This window comes from Notolabrus celidotus, chromosome 16 (assembly GCF_009762535.1).
Source record: "Notolabrus celidotus isolate fNotCel1 chromosome 16, fNotCel1.pri, whole genome shotgun sequence".
In the NCBI taxonomy this organism is placed as follows: domain Eukaryota; kingdom Metazoa; phylum Chordata; class Actinopteri; order Labriformes; family Labridae; genus Notolabrus; species Notolabrus celidotus.
Genome location: NC_048287.1, coordinates 17,740,015 through 17,754,904, shown reverse-complemented (window position 1 = coordinate 17,754,904; position 14,890 = coordinate 17,740,015). Strand labels below are relative to the sequence as shown.

Here is a 14,890-nt window from a genome sequence, read left to right as displayed (position 1 = left end):
ATAATGGAAAGTTGTTTGTGTTCTGCCTCAGAGGCTCGACGGCAGGCTTGTGGTAATGGTGAGAGGAAACATCAGAGATGGTGGTGCAATCAGAGAGTGTAAAAATAGCAGGAGGAAACACTGGAAGTCATTCTGTATGCCTGATGTAAAATACTGCTGATGTAGTCGAGGAAATTTGTAAAGATGGCAAACTTTTTGGACAAATCTTCGTAAAATAATCCTAACTGGACTCTCTACATATTCCACAATAAACAAATGCGGCAGTTATAAACTCTGTATGCCTATCTTTTTGTTGCTTTTTTTCCCCCCATACACCCATGTGTCTGCTCATATACCAACACTATCTTCTCTGTGTTTCAACAGGCTAACAGGCTTCCAGGTTCCTGCTCCTGTCACCAGTACGGGAAATGTCTTCTCTTTGAGATTGACCAGCGACTTTGCTGTCTCTGCACACGGCTTCAAACTCAACTATGAAGGTCAGAAAGTGCCCGTATACGTTTGTGTGTGTGTGTGTGTGTTTGTGTGTGCGTGTGCGTGCATGTGTGTCAACCACCAAAGCTCTAAACTATGAACAATGTGAAAAACAAGCTTATTTGGATCTTGTGATTACACTATGTAACCATTAGGGGTGAGTATTGCCAAGAGCCTCACGATACGATAGTATCACAATATATCACAATATTGTGATGTATTGCAATATTCTACACAGTTAACTAAGAAAAAATAGGTCCATGTATAAGTAAATCACACAATATTACTCAAAATTGAAAGGAAAAATTAAGTCAGAACTATCTGATTGAAAACAACTTTTCCACTGTATATTTTCTGAAATACTGAAGTTGTATTTTAGTTCCAACTCGGCTAAAATGTGAATTTTTATTATTACAAAAATATCAATATTAAGAGTTAAAATATCAATATGATATTGGAGGTCAAAGTATTGCGATATATTGCTGTATTGATATTTGTTCACACCTCTAGTAACCATGTGAAACTGTGTGCTTGTTGTGTGTTGTAACCTATTTTGTGCTGCTGTCTTGGCCAGGTCACTCTTGAAAAAGAGGTTTTAAATCTCAATGAGTCTCTTACCTGGTTAAATAAATAAAGAAAGAAAGAAAGAAAGAAAGAAAGAAAGATAGAAAGAAGAAGAAAGAAAGAAATTAAAGAAAGAAGAAGAAAGAAAGAAAGAAAGAAAAAAGAAAGAAAAGAAAGAAAGAAGAAAGAACAACCACCTTGAACTCCTTAGTTAAGAAGACTGTGGGTGTGAGAGGCGTGATAAAAAAGAAGTGTGTTCAAGACTGAATACAGAAATTATCTAGCAGGTGCATTCAGCAACCTCTATCAGCTTTGGTTGACCACTGTACTTAAGGGTATGCACTGATATCGCTTTCCCATAAGGACTGAGTGGCAAAACACACTACTGCATGGCTGCCTTCAGTGTAGCAAGGCCTGAAGAAATCTGTCAACTGTTTACGGATAGTTAAACAGACACATTTCGGCTTACTCTGAGAGTGTTTTGACTCGTCAGAGATCTCTCTTATGTCCCAGAGATACAACAGTCCATGTGGTCAGAAATTGGGTTAACATTTCTATGCATCTGTTTTCAAAGCTGGGAACAAAGCGAAGCCTGAAGGCACAAAAAAGCCAGGTCTTGTTCAGAGGTGGTGGTGAAACTGAATAAACTTGGCTTGTCTTTAGGGTGTAGGGATCCAGTTGTTACACCAGCTTGTAGCGATCCATTTTCTCAGCCTTTCTCTGTTAAATCAAGCTTTCTGCTTCATGCCTGCATAAAAGGGGGTTTCTGATAGCCACTTGCCACTTCTTCTGCACAAACACTTTTGCCTACTTCAGACAGACTGATATAATGAGAAGCGATGATGAATGATCAAAAAAGAGCTGCTGCCACAAATAAGGAAAGGGAGGGATGCAGTAGGAATTAATTGGGAAATTAGAAGTTACTGTAGTGATTTTTCTCTGTTTATTACTTATGTGCATACAATGTATATAATGCCCCCAGAGCACATTGTCATTGAGTTATTACCAAAAGAAACATTGATTTTCAACCAAATTAGAGCTCCGACTTTGAACTTACACTAATCCTGACCAGGCTATGTTTTCTTCCACACTGACTTCCTTTCCTCTATAGATGGACTCATGTAGACTTGTGTGTCCTTTTCATGTTGGTATGGATGTGGAGTTCATTCTAACTTTTCAATACTTCCCCTGAGAAGCTATTCAAATTCAGACATTTTGAAAGAAAGTACCATGTCTTTGACTCTTTTACACACAGCACAGAAAAGAACACACTTTTGGGTGACAAGTTTATTCCTTTTCAACCCTAGAGGCTGTCAAAATTACCACATCCAGGGAGAGGACATGGAATGAGGGCATAGTTAAAGCTCTCTGTCATTGAAGAACAAGGACAGACACATTTAGTGGTGACATTCTGTTGTGATACTGTAGATAATATTGTGTTGTCACAGATCAATAATTCGGAATATTAACCAGTTGGATCACTTTGGACTCCGTGCAAATGATGTGGGAAAGTCATTATCACTACTCCCAAGTTATTATTATTATTTTTAACTTAACTTAATCAGACAAACTTTCTCTTTATGACACAAACCCACTGGATCCTTGAATTGAAATAAGTCATGTTTAATGTAAATTAAGCTTGTTATGTTTATTTTACCTGAGGAGCTAAAAAAGAAAATCAAAGACAAAACATTAGGTTTGCTTCTGGAGGGGACTTGGCCCATTCTGAGGGCGGCAAATACATCCCCCCCTTTGCCCTCTTCCTTTAGGGCCTGAGTAAACACCGCAATAACATTTTCAAAGATGAAAGAAGAGATAGGGATAGTCGAAGTGATGGTTAAAATTAGAACCCACTGTGTATCAGCACCATGTCCTGTGTGCTCTTAAGATTTTAGATTAGATTCAGATTAGAAAAACTTTGATGTCCTTTACGAGGCATTTAGTTCTGGAGGATAACACAGAAAGGCTTAAAACCGGTCTACCAGAGACACACACATGACAACACAACAAATAAGCACACTGTAAGTCATATTCATTTAGAAAGGTGTGAGATTACAACAACCGGGAAGGAGACAGAAATGTGTTACTCTCCATGCTTGTATGACTTCACATGGATGATATTATGGATAAAGTTGATATCTACATCATTCTCTTGTCATAGATTTAAACATTAGTCAGTCAAGCTTGGCGCTAGAACTGGGCAATTTTGAAAATGATGTAATCACGATTAAATATTTCATATCAGTTGATGCTTATAATTATCCCGATAAATTTTGAATCATTATTTCATTTAAATTTAAAGACAGATTTTTGCTCCGCAGTGAAAGTTGAAGAAACCAGACGGTTTAACTTAATCTGTATTTAGTTCTCTGATAAACTTCTTGAATCCCTAATTTTTGACGCCGCTAACAGGAAGCAGGTCTTTTGTGTAAGAGAATATTTTTGTGAAGTTTTAGTTTGTAGATTCTTATTTTTCTCAGGTTGAGATCATTTGTATAATAAGATTTATTACCCACATCCTGAAAGTCTATTTAATTCAGCATATTAAGTTAATAGTTAACGCAGAGTCAGCACAGTGTTAGACTAACGACTGCTTTGAGCTGGTAGGTTTTGTGTTTTCTTCAGTGTCGCTGTCGCTTGTTTCAGCTGTGTTGGGGGCTGTAATTACATTTCTAAATTTGTCCAATTTTTATTGAACATTTTTTATATTCAAATTGAGAAAAATTATGTCACCATTTATTTTTGTTATTGAATTATTGCCCAGCCCTAGTCGAAACTACAGACTACTTCATGGAATACCACTAGTTAACAGTGAGAAGGATTTCCGGAAATTAAATTAAAACAAAGGTTACTAATTTTTACAGGGACCTATAATCATTATCTAATCATCATTAGTTGATAAACATGTAAGGGAGTCAAATTTAGCAGGTCACAGCATTAGTAGGAAAAGACATACAGTAGATAATAAAGTGAACAAGGGCTGAGTACATGTATAGTAGTTGCTTAAATTGAGTCTATCATTGTTTCAGCACTGTCACACTGTCACACTGTCATGCCTTACCGGCACACTTGTGTGATGAGAACAGCCATCGTTAACATGATTAGCAACACCAGCTCTGACAAGTTAAAACGTCTGCTGTCAAAGAGGCCTGTTTGAAAGAAGCTGAGCTCATGTGTGTGTGATATGAGATTCAGGTTTGGGCAGATATCTAATCACTAACTTTCAGATGACAACTTATGAACATTCAAGTATGCACACAAACAAACATAATTGTCTAAATATACATTATTAGTGCAATAGTTAAGCAGTGGATCATTTTAACAGCAGCTATAAGTGACTATGACCCTTTGCATCATCCTCTGGGCCTTTGAGCTGTCGTTTTGGAGGTTGGATGGTTTGTGGGTGGTTGTCTTGTTGATGTGTGTGTTGAGTGCACTCAGTAATGACAGTATCTCTAATTACAAGTACCTTAATTTAAGGCTGCACACATTGTCTGTCTGATTTAATGTATGCAAGCATCATTTTTGTGTGTGTGTGTGTGTGTGTGTGTGTGTGTGTGTGTGTGTGTGTGTGTGTGTGTGTGTGTGTGTGTGTGTGTGTGTGTGTGGTGTGTGTGGTGTGTGTGTGTGTGTGTGTGTGTGTGTGTGTGTGTATTCGCTGCTTGTAATTCCAAGTAGTTGTCCCAGATTTATTTACTGGCATGAATTTCTACTCGCTACTTAGCTCATATTCAATGCGTATGACTGTGTATCTGTAGTGTGTGTCTATGTGTGTGTGTGTTTGTGTGTGTGTTTTTGGGACATGGAAAGAGTTTTGTCTTGGTTAGCGCATCCAGGGAACTTATCTGAAGAGCCCCTGCTGCTAATTCATTCAGTTGTTTCCCTTACTCTGTGGGATCATGTGTTTTTGGAAGAGGATGGGGGTTGTGAGGGAGAAAGACAGACACAAACACAAACCACACTTGGCATTTACTAAAATGCTACATGACGCTGATGATCTGTTATTCCATATTCAGTGTCTCATACTGTCTACGACTTGCAGCCTGGCTGTACATCTATACAGCCAACAATGATCCTCCCAAATTTTGGCAAGTCACACGTGGCCCATGTAATCCTTCTGCCTAATCTTTAGCTGGAGTCGTTACAGATTTTAGATTTACTCAGGTAATGCCTCAGCAATGTCATTGTACATTTTTAGAAAAGAACAGAGGAAAAATACCTGCTCATCTATAACACTGATGTTATTCTCCTTCTTCTACTGCATGTTTGTTTCTATGTCTCTCCGTCTCTCTTTTGCATCCTCTCATTCAAAAACATCCTACACATTACAGTTGGAAATTCAAATACATTAGTAGTTATTTTTACTGTGTATTCCCTTGCGTTATCTTAAATTATGGAGGATGGATTTGGACTGAATACCAGAATATATGTAGGACCTCTATATCTTATAATTTTAGACAAGTTGGAATAACTCAGAGCCAAAACCTCCATCAAACCTTTATCAAACCTAAAGACCATTTGACCTTGAAAAAAAGCAACATGAACATTTTTTTATTATAACAATAATGCTAATTATTGGGACTCTATGCAGATTTTATAACTGTGATAACATCTAGATCCCTGAGGTGTAAATGGTGACAGGGTGATTTCCACTTGGCAATTAAATTGAACTTGCACTTAAGCAAAGATATGAGGTGGTACAACTAAATTAATTTCTACCTGTTCTGACACCAAAAGTTAATAAAATGAGAACAATGAACAGATAAGTGCGTCATGAAAGTCAAGGTGGATGCATTAATTCTCTGATTTGAAGAGGAAGCCAAGGTGAGACTTTGGATTAAAAAAGGCTGTGCCAAAAAAAAAGAATGAAATGATACAGCAAAGTATTGGAATATTTTTCCCCGATAATATATCAATTTACCGCCCCTCGCATTGATGCATTCAATTAATTAAAAATCTCCTTATACTATATTCGACTCAAATTTAAAGTTATTTCTTTATTGTTTCAAAGCACTTGCACATCTTCGCTCAAACTAGCAGGAAGACACTAAATTTTGTTTGTATGAACCTGCTCTACATCTTTCCCACTGTTTCCTCTACATTTCCTTTACATCTCCAACACAGCCGTGACACAGACTGACCCTTTAAATTCACAGGTCAGCAAATACAGATGTTTTGCCCAGTCTCTTGGACGTCTCATCAAGACACACATGTAACATTTGCAGCTTTTGCAGACCAATCAGGAGTGGAGGAGAGACAGTGCTGTCATCTTCTCCCTTTACGTTTTCTCATAGTCCTGGCCTTTCCGACAGTTGGCTGGGAGCTCCGCACCATTGCCCAATAACAGAGATGGAGAAATGACCCAAACACAGCCACTAAATAATAAAATGCTGAAATACAGACAGAGGGTATGTTTCCTGCAGATACAAACATCGCCACACACTTCTTCTGGATCATGAGTAGTGATTGGGACGTTATAAATCCAACTAGGGGTGAGAATCGTAACCAGATCCGACTTAGAACTGGTTGCAATTGATGAATCCCATTCGGAATTGTACACCTCAAATGTGATCGATTCTTCTTAACGATTCATTTCCCAGCACGACGTCACGTCACGTCACGTCGCGGTACGTTGCATTATGTCACACACTCTGCGACGCAGAACTCCTTCAACCACGAGAAGTATTTTCCTCCAGGACGTCGAGGGCGCACGTCCGGACTCATGCGGCCGAAAATGAGGCACAGAGAGCGGGTAAAATACCTCCGCGATGACCCCCGGAGGAAAAGCGTTTTTCGTCTCCAAATTCAAAGTATGTCCTCCAGACTCCAGGGGCCACGTCCGGACTCACGCGGACGAGAATGAGGTCAACCTATTGTTCAGAATGTTCAAGTTCAATATGTTCATGTTCAGTCTTGTGCAGACATAATTTTGAGACTGTGTAGAACTACCTTCTCCCCCCCCCAAAAAAATACTCAGGAATCGTTAGGGGAGTTGATAAGGAACTGGATTGATAAGCAGAATCGACAATGGCATTGACATTGATAAAATCTTATCAATTCCCACCCCTAAATCTAACTCATCATGCCTTTAGTATCTGTTAACAGGCTTTCAGACGAGTTGGTGTTCAGAGACTTATTCGTGGACCAGTGCCGTGTACAGGCTGCTAAATAAGTTGCCAGTTTGGGTTGCGTGTGACTTGTATGTAGAGTATTGCAAAGTTCCTTATGCTCGCCCCTGGATTGTGATACATTGAGGTCTCGTCAGTATCCAGCCCAGGGATTTGCCAATAGATATACGCTCCAAAACCCTCAGTTAAGATTATGATCCTTAGGTCTGAGACTGAAATAAAGAGATCACTGGGTTCCCTTCACTAACAAATCTGAAAGAAGCTTTGTGCCCCCCGCATTAAAATGAACAGAGATCATTTGGACATATGACAAGGGAGCCTCCTGAACATCTTGAAGTTGGGTTATTACAGGTAAGTAAAACAGAAAGAGTCCCGAGGGCAGACCCAGAAGATGCTGGAGGGCTTTTCATAACCTGCCTGGTCTTTGAACACCTCAGGACTCTCGCCTCAGGAGCCCAGGAGGAGCCAGGGGATGACTGAACTGCCCAGTTTCCCCTAGTGCTTCTGCACCTCTGAGCTGGAGCTGAATTTGAAAGAAAGGATGAGAGACAGAGTGGATTAACATACCGTTCTGTGAGAGCGAAGACAAAACCAGTACTACAGAGGTATGAATTATCTCCACATAATGCAGCAGGGGTCCATGAAAAGGGCTCTTTCTTTGACCACTCAGGAAGGGATTTTGCATTCAGCAGGGCAAAGGTACCGGTGTGACTCTATTCTTTTAAGTCTGCCTGCTCTGAGGGATACACTTTGATGTGATTGTTGGACTTGAACATTTCTTCCTCTTCCTCTGAAGACTGTCAGGCTATAACTAATTCATTCACCAGCACATACCATACAAGTGTGTGTGTGTGAGTGAACAAGTGTGTGTGAGAAACAGAGTGATGTATTATTTAGTGTGGTGTTGAAGGCAGTTTGATATTGTGCTGATGAGACAGAATTACAGATTATCACAGGATTTAGAGCAGTGCCTTTTTGCATGTGTGCATCCGTATGTTGAATGTGTGCGTGTGGTAAGTGTGTCTATCCTTGCATGAAACATTATTGAATATTTTTCCCTCGTAATTCCACCCTTTTCCTCCTCTTCTGTCTTTTTTTCTGCTCCAGCTTCTCCTTGTTTGTCGTCAATCAACTTCTGTCGGTCTTGATTTACACAAGCAGAAGCTCTAAATGTCTTAAATAAGTTAATTCTGCTTTGATCAAAATATGTATGACAAAAGATAATTATATACAGTCTCACAGCTTTATCTACTATTACATCTAACAGTTGTGATTAACCTGAAGAATATAGCATTTAGAAGGTAAATGAGGCATGTGAGTGACATCTTATAGACATACTTTGATGGTAAAGCAGCCTGTGGAGGAATCCACTCTGAAGTTTGTAGGAATCAAAGCACTTGTTTGTGCAGCACACAGAGAAACATGGAGTAAAATAACCCTGCACTTTTAAATATAGATACTCATCAACCACATTCATGCAATATAGATTTAGACACATCTGCACAAGCATGCACAGAAACCCATACAGATGTAGAGATTTATACCGCACACACACACACACACACACACACACACACACACACACACACACACACACACTGAACTCCCAGATGTAATCATTTTCTTCACAACATGGACCAGAGTACATGTTCTTCAGCTGAGAACATGCTGCCATGTGACTAACTAGTCAGCAGAGGTTCCATTTCACTCCCCTTTTCCCTTTCTCTCCACACTCCTGCTGGTTTCCTTCCTCTCCTCAGCACATATATCTGCTGCTTGTTTTTTTTCCCTCCTTTCTAAGACATAACGGTACTTATGTAACCTTCATTTATACTTACAGTACCAGAGAGTTTATATTGTGCCTCCAGAGAAGTTATAAACAAAGGGTAATACAATATGGAGGAGGGAGATAGGAATGTAAATACATTCAATGGAAAATGGTGCAGAACACTAGAACTCTCCCTTCTTTGATACACAAGAGAAAGAGCCACAGGTTTCGAAATAGTATCAGCAACAAATCAAACCAGTGCATCACATGCTATAAATATTAATTTATATAATTGCCTGAATTCCTTTTAATGAACTGTAGCTGAATCCTGAAGGAGCTGGATGAATAAATGATTACTGAATCAGGGATGGAGAGAGTTACATTAGTCTGAATCAAACTGTGTTACAGAAGCGACAGTCTTTATTTCTATCTGCCTTCTCCTCACCTTTCATCTGTGGAGAGCTTTTTTAAATTGTGTTTTAGTAAACAGACACAAGTTGGTGTCAACAGGTTAAACACTTTGTGAGTTCAACAGCAGCCAGTTGTCAGCAAGACCGCTGGCTGGATCAATTTCCTTCAGGACATTTATCTATCCATTACACATCATGAGGAATGTTTCTTAGTGTACTCACAGACGCCTACAGTCAATCCAGTGACCTTGAGGCTGTGCACTTTCTTGAATGTACTCCACTGCAGTCCTAATATAAATGATTCAGATCCTTTAGGAGGGAGCAAGTGAATCTTCACTTCACTAAAAGGTCCTGGCTCGCTATATCAATAAACAATGTGTGTGCATCATTTAATGCCAGCAACAGATTCAGCTAATAAAATACCTTAAAGAGCACTACTGGGAATTTTACAGGGTCAGGGTCTTGTCTCACCCTGTCGGGATTCTATTTCCTATATCTACCTGCTGAACATACATTATCCCTTACTTATCTTCCTTTAGCACATTCAAAGCCGATGTTACTTTATAGAAGAAAAAGAAAAAAATACAAAAATAAAAGCAACTAAAGGTTTAATTGTGGGATGTGCAGTTACACACATAAAAATAGTAACATGGGGCACTGGTGACCTTGCAGTCTAAGCGCCCCATATATAGAGGCTATAGTCCTCTCCCCACTCTCTGCTCCTCTCATTTCCTGTCTCTCTTCAGCTGTCCTATAAATAAAGGCAAAAAAGCCTAAAATATAAAAATAAACAAAAAAAAATAGTAACATAATCAGCTACTGTTTTCAATATTGTGACATCAAAGTGACTAAACCATGTTCAATATTTGGTTAATTAGTACATCAAAAATAGAGGTTGTCTAGCTTATATTTCCCTTTTGACAAAATTGAAATAAGTTTGGCAGAATATTATAATTTTGGCTTAATATTATGGCTTTATATCATGTACTACTTTTTTAGGACAAATAAGTTAATTCTGTAAATAAATGTTTCAATGGCACAACACCTATATAAGACAAACTTTTTTTTAAAGTCACAGTAAACACAAGAAACTGTATGGCTTTCAACATGAGTGTAAATACAACAGTGTTTGGTAAGTCTGCTGAAGACCTCAGTAATCACTGAGACAAACACCTTTTGTGTTGTTGTATTTTTGTGTGTGTTTATAAACTAAGACCGATTTTAACACTGTTTACAGGTGCTTAAAAAGGAGTAGGAGGCAATTTTGTATTTTTTACGCTTCAACTGGGGTCTTTTTTTATAAAGATAAAATCTCCCTTTAACACTTTGTGTGAGTGTGAAGAGTGTTAACCCATCTTTTGTTAAGATGTATCCTAGCATTTGTAACATACATTTGCATCACAGCCTATCTGCATTCAATAAGACAGTGGAGACGTGTTTGTATTACAACCAGCCTCACATAGGTGTGCAAGTTTTTTAGCCATATGGAGGTGGACAAGATTTGAATGCTGGCAAATCTGTCCAATCGCCTGTAAAGTCATCATCAATCCCCCTGGCTTCATAAAACTTGTGATCAACAGCCACCCTGGTCATCTGTTGACATCATTAAACCAAATTTGATGCAGATGTATCAAGGAAGTGCAACGTTTTCCTGAGGACCGTGGCGTTTAATTGCTTTCCCACATTACGATTCATCTTTCATCAAGAAAGCTTTCATAAATATTTCATCCCCTGCATCAATTATATTCCAGACTCAATAACTATTTGCCAGTCACAGCAGTAAACACTAGCCAACAACATTCAATCCTCACATTAATGGGTCTAATCAGACTGCTGCATGCATGGTCACAGAAACCGGCTCCTCGGAGGAAACACTTTATGAAATGTGAAATTTGAATGATTGTGCAGCTGATAGGCAAGGTTCCAGCAAAAACTGAACAGCAGCACCTCATGGGGCCAAAACTCACCGCATAAAGTGTTTGCATCCATATTTAGAGGCAGACGTTCAAGGGCCAATCCACCATTTGTTTCTCCGGCTCTCTGATCTCTTATCAGCACTTGATTGATTGATTTTGACTCCAGGCTCCTCGACTTGAACATGATCTGAGTGTAAAAGTCAAGTTTGATCTTTATCAAAAAGACCTGAGGGGACTGACAATATCAACTCCTATCTATCACCTCTCCATCCCCCTGTCTGTCTGTCCTCTTTCTCAGTAGGGGTTTGTCTCCCTCCTTCAATTCAAAAGGTAAGTTGGAGGCATCGTGGGAAAGAGAAGGTGACCCTGATAGTGGAAGCTTGTTGAAAATTAAAATGAAGTGGATAGTGTTTAAAAGTATAACATATTTTTTACAAATTACTGAATTTATTTTTTAAGTTGCCTTGTAAGCGTAAAATGGTCTTGTTTTTTTTTTATTTGGAACAGTAAAGGCTGATTTATACTTCTGCGTCTCCCTACGCAGCAGGGGCTGACGCGGACATGAGCCCCACATACTTGTGCGTCAGTGTGTCCGTGTCGCACAGCAATTCTCCGCCGAAACGCCTGAGGGCAGTGCGGTCTCTCTGATAGCCGGCCGCCTGCTTCCGGTCCCGCTACGATCTCTGTTTACTTTTCCACAGAGTTTCAGAGCGTGTTATGTTAATCTACAGCTGATACATGTTGCTGTTTATCATACAGACATGATTACATGAAGAATAGAGAGGAGGAGATGAAATACACGGCCAATGTGCAGCCGATGTCCGGGATCCCGGAAGTGTTGTAAATGCGGGAAAGACAAAGCCGCTGAGCGGACCAATCACAGAGCTTGCGGTCCGCGTCGGCTCTACGGGGAGTTACATTTTGGAGGAGGTGCACGTCAGCTACGTGCGTAGGCCACGGCGTAGGTACGGGAGCTACGCCGTTGATTCAACGCAGAAGTATAAATCAGCCTTAAGCCATTACAATTTGTGTGATTTAATAGTAAGAAGAGAGCAGGAAGAGAAGCAGAAAGTCTCTTCCTGTGAAGAGAGAATAATCCCCTCTTTTTCTACACTCGTTTATTTTAATGCTGCTTTTTTGTGTGAATATTACAAGACTTTAAGTTTATATAAAACACTTTAGTGTCATGACATGTCTGTATTTACTTTTGTGCCAAAAGCGTTATGTTAGTTTTCTGTGGAGGGCATTTGGGAGAACTTTAAATACTGTTTTTGGGTTATATGATATTTGTTGATAGCAAAGACGACTATGAGCATATTTACAGAAGGACTTACAGACTTGTCTGTTCGATAGTGAGAAATGGATCTTCTGATGTCATGGTAAAATAAAACACAAATATCTACTTTTCTTTCAACTACTTTCTCTGTATCAGCTCTTGTTTCTTTTTATTCCCATCCAGTGTTACTCGAAATACACAGCTAGACACATGGCGAGTGCCCACCTTACACGCAGTGCACAATGAGTGCGTCTGTGCCTACAAACATGTACAACTAGGTCTCAGTTCATACATTTCAAATGAGAATGAATATTTCTATTCTTTCCCCGGGGAAATGGTTTTACAGTCCTAGAGAGTCACATGCGTTAGTGTGTGGGTACTTGTGGATGCATGTGGCCTCCCTATTCCCCTGTGTGAGGAGCAGGAAATTGTGACGTATGTAGGATTAGAGGGGGGTAAGATGGGAGAATAGCAAAACAGATCTAAGAAGTAACTGGAAACAGGAGGAGAAAAGAAAGAGATTAAATTACACTAAGGCACGGACAAGAACAGTAGAGAAAAAAAGAAGGGAATACTTAGAACAGTAAAAGGAATGTGAAAGGACAGAAGAAAAGGGGAGTTGCTTGTAATGTAATGTGCTCTATGCTTTCAAGTTGAACAGCAGAAATCAATGCTGCTATAAAGGTGTGCGCATGTGTTTGTGTGTGAGCGTGTGTGTCTGTTTGTGTGTGAGCGTGTGTGTCTGACTGAGTGGGTGACTGTTTATTATCTACAGTGTGAGTGCTCCTCACTGTTCCAACTGCTGCAAGGTCAGGCTCAACGCAGGGGCATCAATCAAAACAATCACACACACACACGCACGCACGCACGCACGCACGCATGCACGCACACACACACACACACACAGACACAGACACACAACTCTTCCACACAAACCCACTGACAGCAGATGTGGACAGCAGATTGCATTAAACACAATTTTGGGGGGAAATATGAGTGATTTTGTCAATGAACCTGCCATTGTTCAGTCTGCTTCATTAGGCAGGATAACCACCAGGTCCCAAAAGCATCAAAACACAATAAAAAATCATGTTTTATTCAAAGGCGGGATACCCCCAGTGCTTTGTGTACTTATACATTAATGAATTTGGAGTTTTGATGATGTTACCTTCTAAAGCTTAAGTGCCATGAAACCTTTATCACCCACCAGATACCAAAGGAAGCCTCAAATTCTGTAACAAAACACAGGCATGTTGACAGGACTCTCAAACAGCCATATTTCGCAGTGTGTGACGGCAATCCATTTAATATTTTAAGTTACAGTTTTGCATTCTCTTTTCAAGCTTGTTATGCTTAGTCCCAAGTTCATGGAAACTAAAAAGCACAGGGGTAAACCACTCAGAATTTTGTTGCAAGTATAACAAGCATGAAATTCACGTATTTGGTCTAGTGCAAATTGTGTCATCAATGACGTATTAAGGTACAAATGCATGAGCTGTCAGATCTGGCATTTGATAGATTGACACAAGAGTAACAAAGTAATCACTTCTGACAGTTGTCTTTTTTTTTAATTCTGTGGTATCAAAAAAGACCTGAACATGTGACTTTACAGGGTTACAGATGTTGTTGAAAGCAAGTGTAATCAGCCCCTTACCTTGTATCTAATATTGTAATGGAGAAGTACAAAAAAGCCTCCAAATCTCCTTGTGTCAGGCCTGCAGTGACTGTCCACACAGAGTATCAATTTGATACCTAGATAATGTAATTACAGTGAATGGCTGCCAAACATCTAACTATCAGGATATTGTAGGTGCCTCACAGCACCGAAGTCCAGCATATGACGAATTAATGTGATGATGGGATAAAATGAAGTAATTTGATGATGGATTGATGTGAGGAAGCTGCCAAATGTTTCAGTACCTAGACGGGATCAGTGTCTGACATCAAGGATTCTCCAAAAAGCAGTCATCACACCCTGATAATCTAATCAAGTGAAGTCTCTCTGTACATGGATTGGCAAAGTCTGAGTTTTACATTAAAAGAAGTCCAACAAATGATTTACTGACCTCGTACCTGGGTGGTGTTAGATACTTTTATGATGGAATTATAGCAAACGGCTACCAAACTTGCCTGTGCCAGGACAGAATAGAACTTACACCAAATGATATATTGATCTGGTATTCGGGTCTGTCAGATTACCACTTACCACCTGGCTAAAAAACTGGCTGTTCTGGTATACACTTAAAATCAGTGTGTGTACATGCTGCAGCAGTGTGTGTAAGTGTGTGCATATATGTGTTTGTGTGTATGTGAGTGTGTTGGTAATAATACAGACTCCTGGCCAATGTCAGTCCATT

The 14,890-nt window shown here is 39.6% G+C and overlaps 1 protein-coding gene across 1 annotated transcript in view; it reads left to right on the top strand.

Annotated features, from left to right (window-relative positions):
- Nucleotides 1-14,890, top strand: part of LOC117828050 (CUB and sushi domain-containing protein 3-like) — a 293,307-nt gene that overhangs the window by 57,714 nt on the left and 220,703 nt on the right. Inside the window, exon 3 of the mRNA XM_034705024.1 lies at nucleotides 364-476. Within this exon, the coding sequence (XP_034560915.1) occupies nucleotides 364-476 (113 nt within the window). The remainder of the gene's footprint in view (nucleotides 1-363; nucleotides 477-14,890) is intronic.